At 39.3% G+C, this 14,070-nt stretch overlaps 1 protein-coding gene across 1 annotated transcript in view; it reads left to right on the forward strand.

The window, feature by feature from the left end:
* The first annotated feature begins 2,430 nt into the window (after nt 1-2,430).
* Nucleotides 2,431-14,070, forward strand: part of LOC110559863 (coiled-coil domain-containing protein 150) — a 33,478-nt gene continuing 21,838 nt past the window's right edge. The window contains exons 1-7 of the mRNA XM_060367835.1: nt 2,431-2,483; nt 3,587-3,807; nt 3,919-4,097; nt 5,952-6,020; nt 9,621-9,737; nt 10,801-10,930; nt 13,626-13,669. Of these exons, the coding sequence (XP_060223818.1) occupies nt 2,431-2,483; nt 3,587-3,807; nt 3,919-4,097; nt 5,952-6,020; nt 9,621-9,737; nt 10,801-10,930; nt 13,626-13,669 (813 nt within the window). The remainder of the gene's footprint in view (nt 2,484-3,586; nt 3,808-3,918; nt 4,098-5,951; nt 6,021-9,620; nt 9,738-10,800; nt 10,931-13,625; nt 13,670-14,070) is intronic.

Genomic DNA, 14,070 nt, shown 5'->3' on the forward strand with positions numbered 1-14,070 from the left:
ATAAGATAGAATCTCAAAGTTTTTTTTGATTTGCATTTCCCTGATGACTAAGGATGTTGAGCATTTCTTTAAGTGTTTCTCTGCCATTCGTTATTCTTCAGTTGAGAATTCTCTGTTTAGCTCTGTACCCCATTTTTTAATTGTATTGTTTGTTTTTTTTGGTGTTTAATTTCTTGAGTTCTTTATATATTCTGGATATTAGCCCTCTGTCAGATGTAGGGTTGGTGAAGATCCTTTCCCAGTCTGTAGGCTGTCATTTTGTTCTGTTGACAGTGTTCTTTGCTTCACAGAAGCTTTTCAGTTTCATGGGGTCCCATTTATTAATTATTGATCTTAGAGCCTGTGCTGTTGGTGTTCTGTTCAGGAAGTTGTCTCCTGTGCCAAAGAGTTCAAGGCTCTTCCCCACTTTTTCTTCTAACAGGTTTAATGTGTCTGGTTTTATGTTGAGGTCTTTGATCCATTTGGACTTTAATTGTGTGCAGAGTGATAGATATGAGTCTATTCGCATTTTTCTACATGTGGATATCCAGTTAGACCAGCACCATTTGTTGAAGATGCTGTCTTTCTTACATTTTATGGTTTTGTCATCTTTGTCAAAATCAGATGTCCATAGGTGTATGGGTTTATTTATGGGTCTTCGATTAGTCCATTATTGCACCATCATGTTTCTATGCCTGTACCATGCAGTTTTTGTTACTGTTCCACTATAGTATAGCTTGAAATCAGGGATGGAGATACCTGCAGAACTTTTATTGTACAGGATTGTTTTAGCTATTCTGGGTTGTTTTTTTTTTTTTTTTTTTCTTCCATATGAAGCTGAGAATTTTTCTTTCAAGGTCTGTAAAGGTTTGTGTTAATTATTTCATGATTTAGAATGAGATACTAAAGCAAAATTGCCCCCCTTCCCCATATAGCTAAGGAATTTTTTTGTTTTGTTTTAAAGTTAGTTGGTTTTTTAATGGTAAGGAATATCCATGTTTATGTAGCCAGTATGGAATTTATTGGTATGATTTGTTTTAGAAAGGTTTTGTGTATTTTCTGAGTGTCTCACATTAAAATATAATAGTTGTTATTGTAGGACCCATAAATTACTTTTAGCATTTAAAGATTAACTTGGTGTAAATGTTGAGTATTTTTGAAGAAGCAATAGGAAGTTTTATTATTTTGTTTATAAATTTCTTAAAATATGCATATATTACTTCTGTGCTAACTTTAATCCCTAACATGACATTATAAATTAATATTTACCATATTTATATGTTTTTATATATTATATTTTTATATATAATGTTTTTTATATTATTTTATATATTACATGTTTTGTGTTATACAAAAAATGTTTTTTATTAAACTTCAGACTAAACTACACAAGCACAGGGATGGAAAAATGGCTCAGTATAAACTGCTTTTCAGATACTCAGCACTCACACCCACATACACAGTTCCCAACCCAGCCCCAACCCCCTTGATGCTGGGCGTGTCAGTGCTTGCAGTCCTAGTACTGGGGAGGTGCAGACAGGAGGATTACTGGCCCGTCTAGCCTAATTGGCAAGTTACAGTTTCAGTGAGAGTCCCTGTCTCAAAAAAATAAGGTAGAGATTGGGGAAGTCAGCCAGTGCCAACCCCTAGCCTGTGCTCACATGCACAGCTGGTGTCTCTTCACCCTGCCGTTGGGGTTATAGATGTGTGCTGCTGCTTTTTGTGGGCGTCCTGGGAAGCTGAACTCAGGACTTGGCTCTTTCTGCTCACATGACAGCACTTAGCTGACTGTCTCCCCAGATCCCCCTTTACTGTCTCCTCTCTTAATTCATCTCATCTTATCTTGTTTATCTTATCTTATCCTATCTTATCTGATTATCCTTAGTAAATTGGGGCAGTTTGATTTTTTTTATTGTTGTTGTTTCCTAGTTTCTCTGGCTAGGCCTATAGCTCTCTGTTTAAGTCTAACTCCTGGTGAAGTCAGACGTCTTAGTCTTGACTCCATACCTTAGAGGAATGCCTCCACCTTCTTCAGTTATGATAATAACTTTGGGCCTGTGTGTCCTTCACTATGTTGAGGAACATTCCCTCTATATGTAGTTTTTTGGCAGCTTTTCAATGAACGGGTCTTAGATCTGTCATTTATTTTCTGCAGTTACTAGAACAGTTACATGATTTTTGCTTGTCAGTGCTTTGCAAAACATAAAGGATGGGCCATCTAGATGCATCTGGACAGGTTGGGATGTTAGATTCTTGTTCCAGTTCCTCTGTCCTCAGGGTGAAGCTGAGAGCACACATTTATTGCCTCTTGCCTCTGCCCTACCTGGTAGGAGGATCTGTTTCTGTTTCTCTGATCTCAGTTACACTGCACCTCTGATCCTGGTAAGTAGCTGTTGGAGGTGGGCTCAAATGTCCACCTCTCTATTGTTGGTGCTCTAGGGACATTCAGAAATGCAGAACCCCATCAAGCCCCAGAACAAGGAGACTAAAGTAGAGTCCTTTGTGTAGAATCTATAGAAGTGGGGACTCGGCGCTAGAATCATTTCAGGAAGGATCTGTAGACCTGGAGTTGTCACCACAGTGAGGCTGCATAAGACTCAGGAAGTGCTATCCTTTCTTCTGGCACTGGGGTTCTAGTATTTGCCTGGTTACTTCCCCATGCAAGTTAGCCAGAAGCCAGGTCACTGAAAGTATGTGCAGAGAAATCCCTTCAAAGCAGGATCTAGAAACTGTCTTCTAGCACTTTTTCTGCACTGCACCCTAGGAGAAGAGTCTCTGGAAGAGCTTACACTCCTGTTCATAACACCCTGTTGGTATTGTGATCTGCAAAGACTCTCAGGTGTCCCTTCCTTTCTACCTAGAGAGCTGGGAGAATCTGAATGCAGTCCTTCATGGGGCACTCAGCAGGAGACTAGTTTCTTTCTAGGTAAATTGGTTGTAGGAGATGCTATAGGCTTGGGAAGTGCTGAGCTCCGTTTTAAGCTGCTGGAGCTCCATTTGTTGGTCTACTTAACTTGTCAGAAGCAATGGAGAGGGCACTGGAAACACCTTTTAGGGGAGCAATGGGGAGCTTTTGAATTTAAGCCTTAATTTCCTTCTTCCTGGGAATCAAGTCATTGAAAGTGTTTGCAGATTTATATAAATGTCATTTTGTTCTGTGGTCTAGAGGCATGTATGCTCTGAATTGTTTTTTGTTCATCTGACCAAGAGATTTAGATAAACTTTTGGAAGATAGAAGAGTTACGTGATATATTCCAGCTGCTTCTATTCTTAGGGAAAATTCAGAAGTCAGAGATTTTTGTCCTAGTTGTCCAATGAATCCAATGAATGCCCTGTGTGCCTCAGCTTTTTCTATGCATGCAGCATGGATGTTTTTAATTGCCTAGTATGGGAGAGTGTCATCTTTTTCTGACACTCTCTTAGAAAGAACTGATCTGTGTTCCAGTGCGTATTTGGTGCATTCTTGCCTAGAGGAATCAGGAGCCCCATTCCCACCATGTTGCTGGTGTCACTGTCATTCTAATTAGAAAGGCTACATTGGTCCAAATGCCTGGCTAACCACAGTAGAAATTGCATTATGTAATATTGTTTTTGGATGCTTTTCCAGAGATCACTTAGAAACTTCAAACTATTTAGAAGACACTGCCAGCCAGGCAGAAATTAGTCCTATCCCAAGTCAAGTAATTTGTCCAGAAAACCCCGATATTTTATGGAAGAACTGTGAGTTTCTGGGAAATCAAATGTGCCATTTGGAAAACTTCATCCAGTCCTTGAAGATGAACATCTTTCATCTTCAAACTGAAAAGGAATTGAATCCACAGAAAACAGGTGTGGATGGAAGAGGTTGGGGAGAACTTGGTTCTTTGTGGGTGCTTGTTGCTTTTGTGATTCTGCGCCTTGGTTCACCTTTCTGCTGCTGTCCTTCTGTGCTATACATAGCTTTTCTGAAGGATCAGCTCAATGCATTACAGGAGGAACATTCCAAAAACCTGAAGCTGTTGCAACTTGAAGGGTTGAATTTGCACCAACATCTGAAAGATATCAAGGAGGAAGAAGACAAGACAAAAGATGAAGTGCAAGGATTGACTGCCACTCTGGGAATCGCCACTGAGACAGAGGTTTGTGTTCCATTCTGGAGTACAGTTTTCCTATTCCATGTCTGCTGGAAAGGGCAAGAGCTCCAAAAAAAACTGAGTTACAAAGGGGTGATGTTGATGCTAGATTCTTGGCATTTGCAATTTGTCTGCACTGATAACCTCTGCTATTGTGTACTGTCAGTGTTGTTCAGGGATCCCTTGCTGTGTATAAAAGATAGTGAGTGTCTAGACTCAGTCCTCTTTAAGGTTGGGAGGTAAAGGTGTAACATAACAAATTAAATAGGAAAAAGTCAAAGGAGGAAACAGAGCAGTGAGTGAGCATTGCACAGGAAGGCTGTTCAGGCTATTGCAGAGCAAGAGTCTCTGGCCAATAGAGATCTGCAGGGCATTTCAGGGAGCAAAGAAGAGGACTGATGCCTAGACAAGAAACCAGCTGTTGTTCTGTTCCCGTGGACCAACATGGTAACAGATGATCAAATTCTTTTCAAAGGCCTTGAGAAGTCCATATTATTAAGACAGTCTGTTTTAATAAGAGGAGTAGGGCTGAGAAAGGTCCCTTGTCTAAGGTCATCATCCCATGCTTGTCCTTTTCCTATAACTCAAGTTTATTTTTCTGCCAGGTAACATTTGGTTAAAATGTGTAAACTCCAACTTTACTGGAGTGAGAATTAATTTATGGAAAATAATCTGAGTACTAGCTAATTAATTTCACATTGCAGAGCATCTGAAAATCCAGAATAATCAATACTTTGGATGACCCAATGTGAAGTGATTAAGAATCCATGTAATGACAAGAGGGAAAACTGACTAGATGTTACTGTATATTGACTATGGGGAGAGGAGATTGGAAGCAAGGAAACCAATTAGGGATCTCTGTGTTGAGTTATGATCCTGTATAGGTCAGAACTAGAATTGTGGTATTTTGAAAGGAAAAGAAATTAATGAAGGATATTCTAGAATCTTGTATGGGATAGAAACTGAAGGTAGGGAAGAAGGCAACAATGACTTGAGCCTTTATGTCTAGGATTGTGGTGCCATTAATCATAATTAAAAAGTAAATAGTGAAAGCTGTGGTTTTCATTTCGAATTCCTAAACATGAATAGTATTTGAAGCTGGTACATGCCTTCTATATCCCAGAACTTAAGAAGCAGCCATGTTTCTAAGGGAAGACAGCCTGATCTACATAGTGAGTTCCAGGCTGTCCAAGGCTACATAGTAACACACTGGAGAGATGTCTCAGCAGTTAAGGGTACTTGTTGCTTTTGCAGAGTATCCAGGTTTGATTCCCAGCCCACATGGTAGCTCACAACTGTCTGTATATCCAGTTCTGGGGGATCCAACATCCACTTCTGGGCTCTTTGGGCACCAGACATGTGGGCCAAACACTCATACACATAAAAATAAATCTTAAAAAAAAAATAGGGGCTGTGCAACTGTGAGAACTGGAATTTGAATATCCATGACACACATGAATTCTAAGCAAGAGCAAGGCAGCCCTAGTATTCAGAAGACAGCACCAAGATCCTAAGATCAAGCTGGCTAACTAGATTTACAGACTCAGGGATTTCTGAGTTCAGGTGAGAGGCCTTTAACTCAATGTATAGTGCATCGGAAAAATCGCCAAAGACAGCCATTGTCAAGTTCTGGCCTCCTTTACATTCATATGTGCATGTGCACGTGGGGGCATACATACACACACACACACACACACACACACACACACACACACGTACCTGTATACACATGCAAAAAAATAATAAAATAATATTTATAAGCATCTAGAAAAAAAAGACTAAATTTGACTTGATGACACCTAGAGACAGTTTCTTCCTGTTATTTCAAGTTATTAGACCTTTCCTCCTCCTCTTTTTTAGAAGAATGCAGCTGTTATTGAAGAGGAACTAAAGACCACAAAGCGTAAAATGAACCTTAAAATTCAAGAGGTAAGAGAATACAGGAAATGTTGAAAGAGGTGTTAGAATTTCAAAGGGAAATCAAGGAAGTGTAAAGAATAAAAAGAATTCTTCAGGGAAAAAAATGCATGTCATTGTATGAACACTTAAAATATGCCACATATAACTGAAGTAAGAGTTCCTGACCTCAGTTGTATAAAGATGTTTTTCAACCTGCTGAGCCAGAAGAGAACCACATACGGTAACTTGTATGTTGTTGTAAGTGAACACCGTCACCTTTGTGTGACATTTTAACACAAAGTTATGTGAGAATGGAGAACTCTACACTTATTTTATCTTGAGACCTTCATGTTAGCTTAAATGTTTGGAATACTAAAAGCTGTTGAATTAGTTGTAGACCTCTGTGTTGTCATCTACTCCAAAAAGAAGCTGCTCTGGCCAGGCTTTAGAGATATACAAGTCTATAGATATAGCCTTTAGGATTAGTTTAATACTCTGTCCCTTTACCTCAGGGCAGGAGTAAGGTTCTTCATCATGACCTGCCTAGCCACAGGTACTTGGTACTCAGGTACCAGTGATGGTGCCAAACATGGGTTCCGTCTTGTGTAGTGGGCCTTTAATACAATCAAAAAGTAATTGGTTATTCCTGTGTCATTTATGCCACTTTTTCCCTGATGAATATACCTTGCACATCATTATTGTAGCTTACAAATTTTACAGCTGGCTAAGATCTATGATTACTTTTGTCCTTCAGTAGCATGTAAAACACCTTCCAGCACTATGACAGCTAGCTAGCAGGGATGAAGCTTCAATGTCAATACTGTTGAAGGGGTATTTATGAAAAACCGTGGGTTTTTCACCCATGCCCTTATTCCCAGAAATAACTCTTGACACTTAAATATATTTACAAAAGCCTAGACCAGTATAGCTAGGCGTGTTTCTGACTTTCTCGTAACTAATATCCTGTTTATTCTATTCTAAGTTCTGCCATGTGGCTGGTTACCTTTGCCCAGGTTTCATGCAACTGTCCTCCTCAGTGTCTTGAGGGGGTGTGAAGGTGGAATTCCTTGTGTGTGTCACTCTATCCCAGGGTTCACTCTCTCTACTGGGACTCCTCCTTCCTGTGTCCTGCCTTACCTGTTTATTAAGCCACTTGTTATTGTTATAGGCCAATCAGCTGTACAGGTATATGTGGGCCACACCTTCTGGTGACAGCCTATATAAAGGACATGGAAGAAGGAAGCTCTTATTTCTTGCCTGCTTGCCCTCTTGCTGGCAAGTTCATTCCTTCACTGGCGTTAGAACCTTCTTTATTGGGATTTCTATGTATACTGAAAATCAGAAGAGATACCTCATGGACTGAACAACTACTAGATTCTTGGGTTTCCATTGGTAGATAGTTATTGTTGGAATAACTGGATTACAGTGTGGTGCTGCAGTTTTATGTCAATTTGAAACACAAACTAGAGTTACCTCAAAGAGAACTCCAACTGAGAAAAGGCCTCTGTAATATCCATTTGTAAGGCATTTTCTTAATTAGTAATTGATGCGGCTGGGTGGATATTCCATCCCTGGGCTGATGGTCTTGGATTCTATAAGAAAGTAGGCTGCAAGCCTTGTTGAGCAGACCAATAAGCAACAGCTCCCCTCCATGGCCTCTGCATCAGCTCCTGCCTCCAGGTTCCTGCCTTGTTTGAGTTCCTGTTCTAATTTCCTTTGATGATGAACAGCGATATGAAAGTGTAAGCCAAATAAACCCTTTCCTCCCAAACTTGCTTTTCCTTTAGAGAACCCTGACTAATATGGCCCTTTTTAGATATCTTAAAATAAACTGTAATAGTATTTGGTTTATAGGAAAGGTATTCAGAAAGTATGTACCCTCTCTCCAAATGCCTGCTTTTTTATACATTTCATTAGTGAGGTACTTTGGCCACAATTCATGAAATGATATTGATGTGTCACTTAAGTCCATAGTTTATATTAGAACTTACTTTATGTACTATAGAGTTCTACGAATTTTAACAAATCTGTTATGCTGTGCATATGCCATTCCAGGATCAAACACAATCGTTTCAGTGCCCAAAAAAAGGCCTTGTACTCCATACACAGACTTATGCCTTCTTGACTTTTGCATTGTTTCTATAGTTTGGGTTATGGTTAAGATAATTCTTTTGGACTGTCTTCCTTCAGTTAGCACATACATTTAAAGCTTCTTCATGTCTTCCCATGGCTGATAATCCATGCCCTGTACTTGCTAGACAGCTGAAATGTTTCCTTATCAATTCATCCATCAGAATATCCTTCTGTCTTACATGTTCATGTGAATATAAGATTGCCACTCATTTGGGCAAATAATCTCAGAGTGTAATTGCTGGGTTGTAATGTGCTTTCATATTAAGCTTTGTTAAGAACTACCAACTCATCTTACAATCTTATAAGACCATTTTCCATTTCTACCATTGAAGAATAAGAATCTTTGTTGTTGCACATTCTCCTCAGTATTTGCTGTCAGCATCTTGAATTTTTGCCTTTCTAATAAATGTGTAGTTTATCTTGTTCTAATTTGAATGCCTTAATGATGTGAGGATCTTTTCATGTTCATTTTCTTGTATATATCTTCTTTGTTGAAGTATATTTTAGATTATTTTCTCATAATTGTGTTTTTTTAGTTTTGAGTTTATTACTTCATATATTTTGGGTCTGATTTGAAGGTAATCAAATAAATCACATAAAGATTCATGTGCTAACTCCTAGTGGTCTTGGAAGGTGGTCAGAACTTTAAGAGGTGGGAGGCCTGTGGAAGATGCTAATTCATTGAGGAAAATCACCCTTGGGGAAAGGATTCATGTAGTTCTCCTGGAACCCTAGTTAGCTTCTATGAAGGTGGAGTTCTTACAAAAAGGAGTAAGTCTGGCCATGTAAGTAAGTAAGCAATCCATGAATGTGTGGCTTCTCATCCTGCCTGTGTGATATCGGCCCTGTGCTTCTGCCATGAGGCCTTCACCAGAGCTAAACATATGTGGTTATCCAGACTTCAGCTCTCTTAAAACTGTGATCAAAATAAACCTCAATTCCTTATACATTTCTACCTCAGATATTTTGTTACAGTGACAGGTAACAGACTAAGAGAGGCTTAGTCCTCTGTCAAAGTGTGACCTATTCGAACATTTTCACATTTTTCTGCCAGTCTATAGTTTGTCTTTTTATTTTCTTAGCACTGTCTTTCAGAGAGAAGAAACTTAGTATTAAGCAGGTCCAATTAAGAATTTGTTCCATAGATAGTAATTTTGATGTTACATCTAAAAAGTCAAGAAACCTGAGTCACGTAGGTATTTTCACAATGCTTGCTTGTCCTTGTGACTTCCTGGCATTAAGTAATTTCTATTGTCTTTTTATTTTCCCCACATGATGCTTGTAAGTTACTAGTGGGTCTTGACCCCCCAGTTCGGAAAATATATTTCAACACACACAAACTTGACTTATATTCAGGGAGAAGCAAGTATGTTTCAAAGAAATCAGTGAAGCTCTGGGAATAAGCTAACAGGCCCTTGTCAGCTGCTGTGGTGTTTTCATCTTTGTTAAGCTGGAATGGTGTCCACTGGTCTCCCTAACTGCAGTGTTGCTCTTTAGCTAAGGCAACAGCTGGCTCAGGAGAAGCACTCCAGGGAATCTCTTGAGAAATATGCCTCATCCATGCTACTCAAAGTACAGGAAATGGAGTCAACAGTGGAGGCAGAACGGAAGCAGGTAAAGATTTGCTTTTCTTATTTCTGTTAGTGAAGTGAAACATGAAAGGAAAAGCTGACATTCTACCTTTGAGCTTATCGTTTTGTTTATTTCCCTTACTACAGTTAATTTATGAACGAGAAAGTCCAGGCCCAGAGAAGTGAGTCTGTCTCAGGTTTTATGGAGGCAAAATCTGTTTGTACAGTGTTTTCCTGTACATGAAGTCTCTGCTATAAGCATTGATTTTGGAAGTCATTTTCCTAGCTAGTGCTGTGTATATGTGGTCTGGATAGAAAATAAATACTGAATGGAACTAATCCTTGACACAAATAAGTCAGACAACCAAGAACATATTAATGTTGCTGCTTTAAGCTATCATATTTATATTAACATGACATTCTTGCATTTGTTGTACTTATTATATGAAGTACCTTTATGTGTTTAGGATACTTTAAATTCAAATTTTAGAATTTATCAAATTTTAGAAATTTGAGCACATAATATTTATCATTTTAACCAATGTCTGTACTTCACAACTAAATTATTAAAAGGAGTCTACCCTACTTAAGGAACTTATGAAAGATCGGATTTAATTTAAAATTAGTTAAATATAAATAACACTAAAAATGCAATTCTTCACTTGCTCTGGCTACCCTCCAAGTGCTCAGGAGCCTTTTGTGGCTACTGACTATTGTGTTAAGGTATACACAGAATGCTCTATTGGACAGCGTTTCAAGTAAGAAACTGAAGTTCAGGCAGGGCAGGGGTGGCACACAGCTTTAATCCTGGCATGTGGGAGGCAGAAGCAGGTGGATCACCGAGTCCTAGGCCAGCTTGGTCTACCAAGAGGGTTCCAAGACAGCCAGGATAGAAAAGCCCTGTTTCAAACGAAACAAAACGAAATGAAAAAAAAAAAAAAAAAAAAAAGGAAAAGAAAAAAGAAACTGCAGAGATACCAGCTGTGACATACACACACCCTTCCATTTCAGTGACATAAGGCACTAAGGCTGAAAATTCTGCTTTCCATGTCCTGTCAGGTCATGCATTATCTTACAGAAACTGAGTTTTTCTCGCACGATTTCAGGTGCACACTTTGCAGCAGAACTGCATTGCCTTGCACACCTCTATACAAACAACCCAAGAACTGTTGGTCCAGGAGCAACAGAAGAATGAGAAGCTGGAAATGGCTGCCTCGAAGCTCAAGTCTGATCTAAGTATGCAAAGACCCCTAAGAGCTGGAATTGTCTAGTTGGTCAGAGTTGGTGGCACTTCCTACAACCCAGAGCAAAAACAACTGCTGGTCACCTTTCTACATGTGGCACTGGAACTAAGATAAATATCATTAATACAACTTAATCTTAATTTTTTTGTGGTTCAAGGTTGGGTAGGGCCTTACTCGTACTAGGCAAACTCGTTCACTGAGCTTTACCCATGGCTCTCTTGGGTGTGATTTGTTTGTGTTTGTTGGGATGGGTCTCACTGAGTAGCCTAAGTTGGCCTTAGCCTTGTGATCCTCTTGTCTAGGATTACAAAGATCTAAGATTACAGGTCTGTGGCACCAGGCCCGCCTGAGCCTATTATTTATCAGTCATTCTCTAAGTTTTTTTCCTCCTTGATCACTTAAGTGTGGACATAGTGGGAACATTCAGACAATGAATTGAAGAGTGGTGATACACTATTAATAAGGAACTGAGGCTGCTCTTGCTAACTTACTGAGCCAGACTCTCCTTACTCCAGGCGCCAGTCTATCTGGGTTCGCCTGTATTCATAGAGATGGGTGATGCAGTGCATCTGGAAGAAAAGCTTAGAGTAACTGTAGCGTCCTCAGAGGGAAGACTAGGGCGTGGAAGAGTCTTGACCCAAGTCTCAGCACATAGTCCTCAACTCTTTGGCTTCTACTGTTGTCACCATGCCACTGTAAAGCAGTGCTAGGCAGTCTCCATTGCAGAGACCATGAGAGTTCTCACATGAATAAGGCTTCATGCTTTTCATAGAGCTTTCACGAAGATTGTCTCATTGACTGCTCAAAGCTGTCTATAACCATTCAACAGTCTAAAGGAAATTGAGAAGGAAAACTTTATCCCGTGTCTTCTCATTGTAAGCTGAGTGCTGCCTCTAGTATGCTGTCTGTGTTGAGATAGAAAGCACTAACAAGAAAATAACGCGACAAAAAGGGCACAGAAAGAGTAAGTCCGTGACTTACTGCAGTTGTTAGACTCCTCAGGGCTGCTGAGTGGTGGTGAGTCACTGTGTCAGGCTCTCACGGGCAGGGCCCTGAGATAAGCTTCTGCCTTCTTCTGATGGTGCTCCTAGAGTGTGATCTCATTTACACTCTACAACAACTTTGTCAGAAAAGGAAGGCAGCATACCTGTTACACACGGTAAAAAGATCTGGTGAGAGTGTGCTCAAGGCCCGGCCCCCTGCACAGTAGCAGAGCCTGACCTGCAGAGCTTCCATTACATGGGCTCTGCCTTCAGTGGGTCTCTCCATTAACAGATTAACAATTTGTCTTTGCGCTTTGTAAAGCAGATGTGGAAGATCACTAGGTGAAGATTAAACAGCAGCAGCTCAAGCTAGCATGAGGGAGAAGGGTGGTCGGAATCCACCTGCATGCTCAGTATTACTACTTTTGTACAGTTTGACTACTTTAAGGTCCAAATAGTTATCCAGCCAGGTTAAGAAAAAGAAATGCCCTTAAATATTTCCTTCAATATATTGACATTAAAACATATTAACTTGAAGTAATTAAAATTTCTCTGAAGACATTTTCCTTTGTTCATACTTTGACTATAACTTCAGAACAGATCACAACATTTATCTTTTTTCATTTTTCACACATTTTAAATTAGACTTCAGTGAGTCATGGATTTACATCTTTTAGAAAACAGTTTTTATAAGATATATCCTATGCAAAATATGAGTTTTTAACATGTTTTGTAAGTGCCTGGCTTTAGAATTTAAGTATAACAGCACTAATATAGCTCTGAATTTTTCTATAAAATCAAAACATTAATTTCAAGTGTATCTTTTGACTCCTAATATTCAATGCCAAACTACTGTCCCATTTTCCTTCCTGCGTGTGTGTGTGGCAAGTGCTTTAGCACTGACTCACAGCCTCAGCTCTGTTCCCTAGTTTTCTGTCTTCAGATTTACCCTGTGAACGGTTTCAAATCCAACCCAGAAATCCCCCTCCAAAGCTCGAGGTTACTCTCCTACTGTCAACATTTGCAGTCAGATGCTAGGCAGGTGCATCAAAACAGAAGGAGATACTGGTGTCCACTTGTTCTTGTTTCTCAAGTCTGCCCTCGCCTGTAGTAGCTGAAGAGTCCGGCGTCCACCCTGCTGCCCTGGTCTGCACTCTGCATGCTCACCCAATTCTGACAGTCTCCTCTCCTTTTCACCAGTCTGTTTTTCCTTCTTTGTGTTCATTGTTATTGCCAGATGGAAAATAGCTCTTCATGTTTTATGTGTATGCCCCTGCCTTTATTAAATCTTGGTTAGAGTAATTTAACAAGAAGTATTTTGATCATATTTCTTCCAGAGTAATCTATGCATTCGGTAAAATATGATCTTTTTTACCATTAAAAATGACTATGGATCAGGTCCTTTTTAGGTTACTCATTGTCTGATTCAGTTCAGCTTTTTAAAAGACAAATTTGCCATGTAGCCCAGGCTGGCCCTGAACTTAATCCTCCTGCTTCAGACTCTCAAATGCTGAGACTGCAGACATGCTGTGTTGATAATTGAGTATCTTAGCATCTAGCCTATGAAAATATGATAAAGTTCATATGTCATTATTTCCACAAAACATTGACTAAAATATAGTTTTTAATAAAAAGTGCTGTGTGATTTCAGGGTGGTAAGTTATCATCATCATAATCATCATCATATGAACTTTTTGTTTTTAGTTTCCAGAGATAACTGCATTTACCAGGTGGCTGAAGAAAATAAGGTATGTGGTCGTGTATCAATACAGATATGGTCTCTCTCATTATTAAGTCATAGTCATTCACTCTTGCTGGTATACAGACTTCTGATTCTTCTAAAGAGACTTAGGGACAAAGTTCCATGTAAATGAGGTGTATATTCAGGTACTACTGAGTACTAGGAACTAAGTGACCGTCTTATGCAGGTTATCGTGGTTTGAAAAGGTAAACTGGCAAAAATAATGAGAATTTTGTGGATTTTGCCAATTGTAAATTAATTTCTAAAGCAGAGTTTTGAGATATAATAAATACAATGTTGTAGATGGTAGTTGCACAGCAATGTAAGTGCATCAAATACTCTTAAGCTTGGGTAGAATGGTGACCTTTATTATACATAAATTGAGAAAACCCCTTTATATCCTGTTGC

Source organism: Meriones unguiculatus, chromosome 15 (genome assembly GCF_030254825.1).
Source record: "Meriones unguiculatus strain TT.TT164.6M chromosome 15, Bangor_MerUng_6.1, whole genome shotgun sequence".
In the NCBI taxonomy this organism is placed as follows: Eukaryota; Metazoa; Chordata; class Mammalia; order Rodentia; family Muridae; genus Meriones; species Meriones unguiculatus.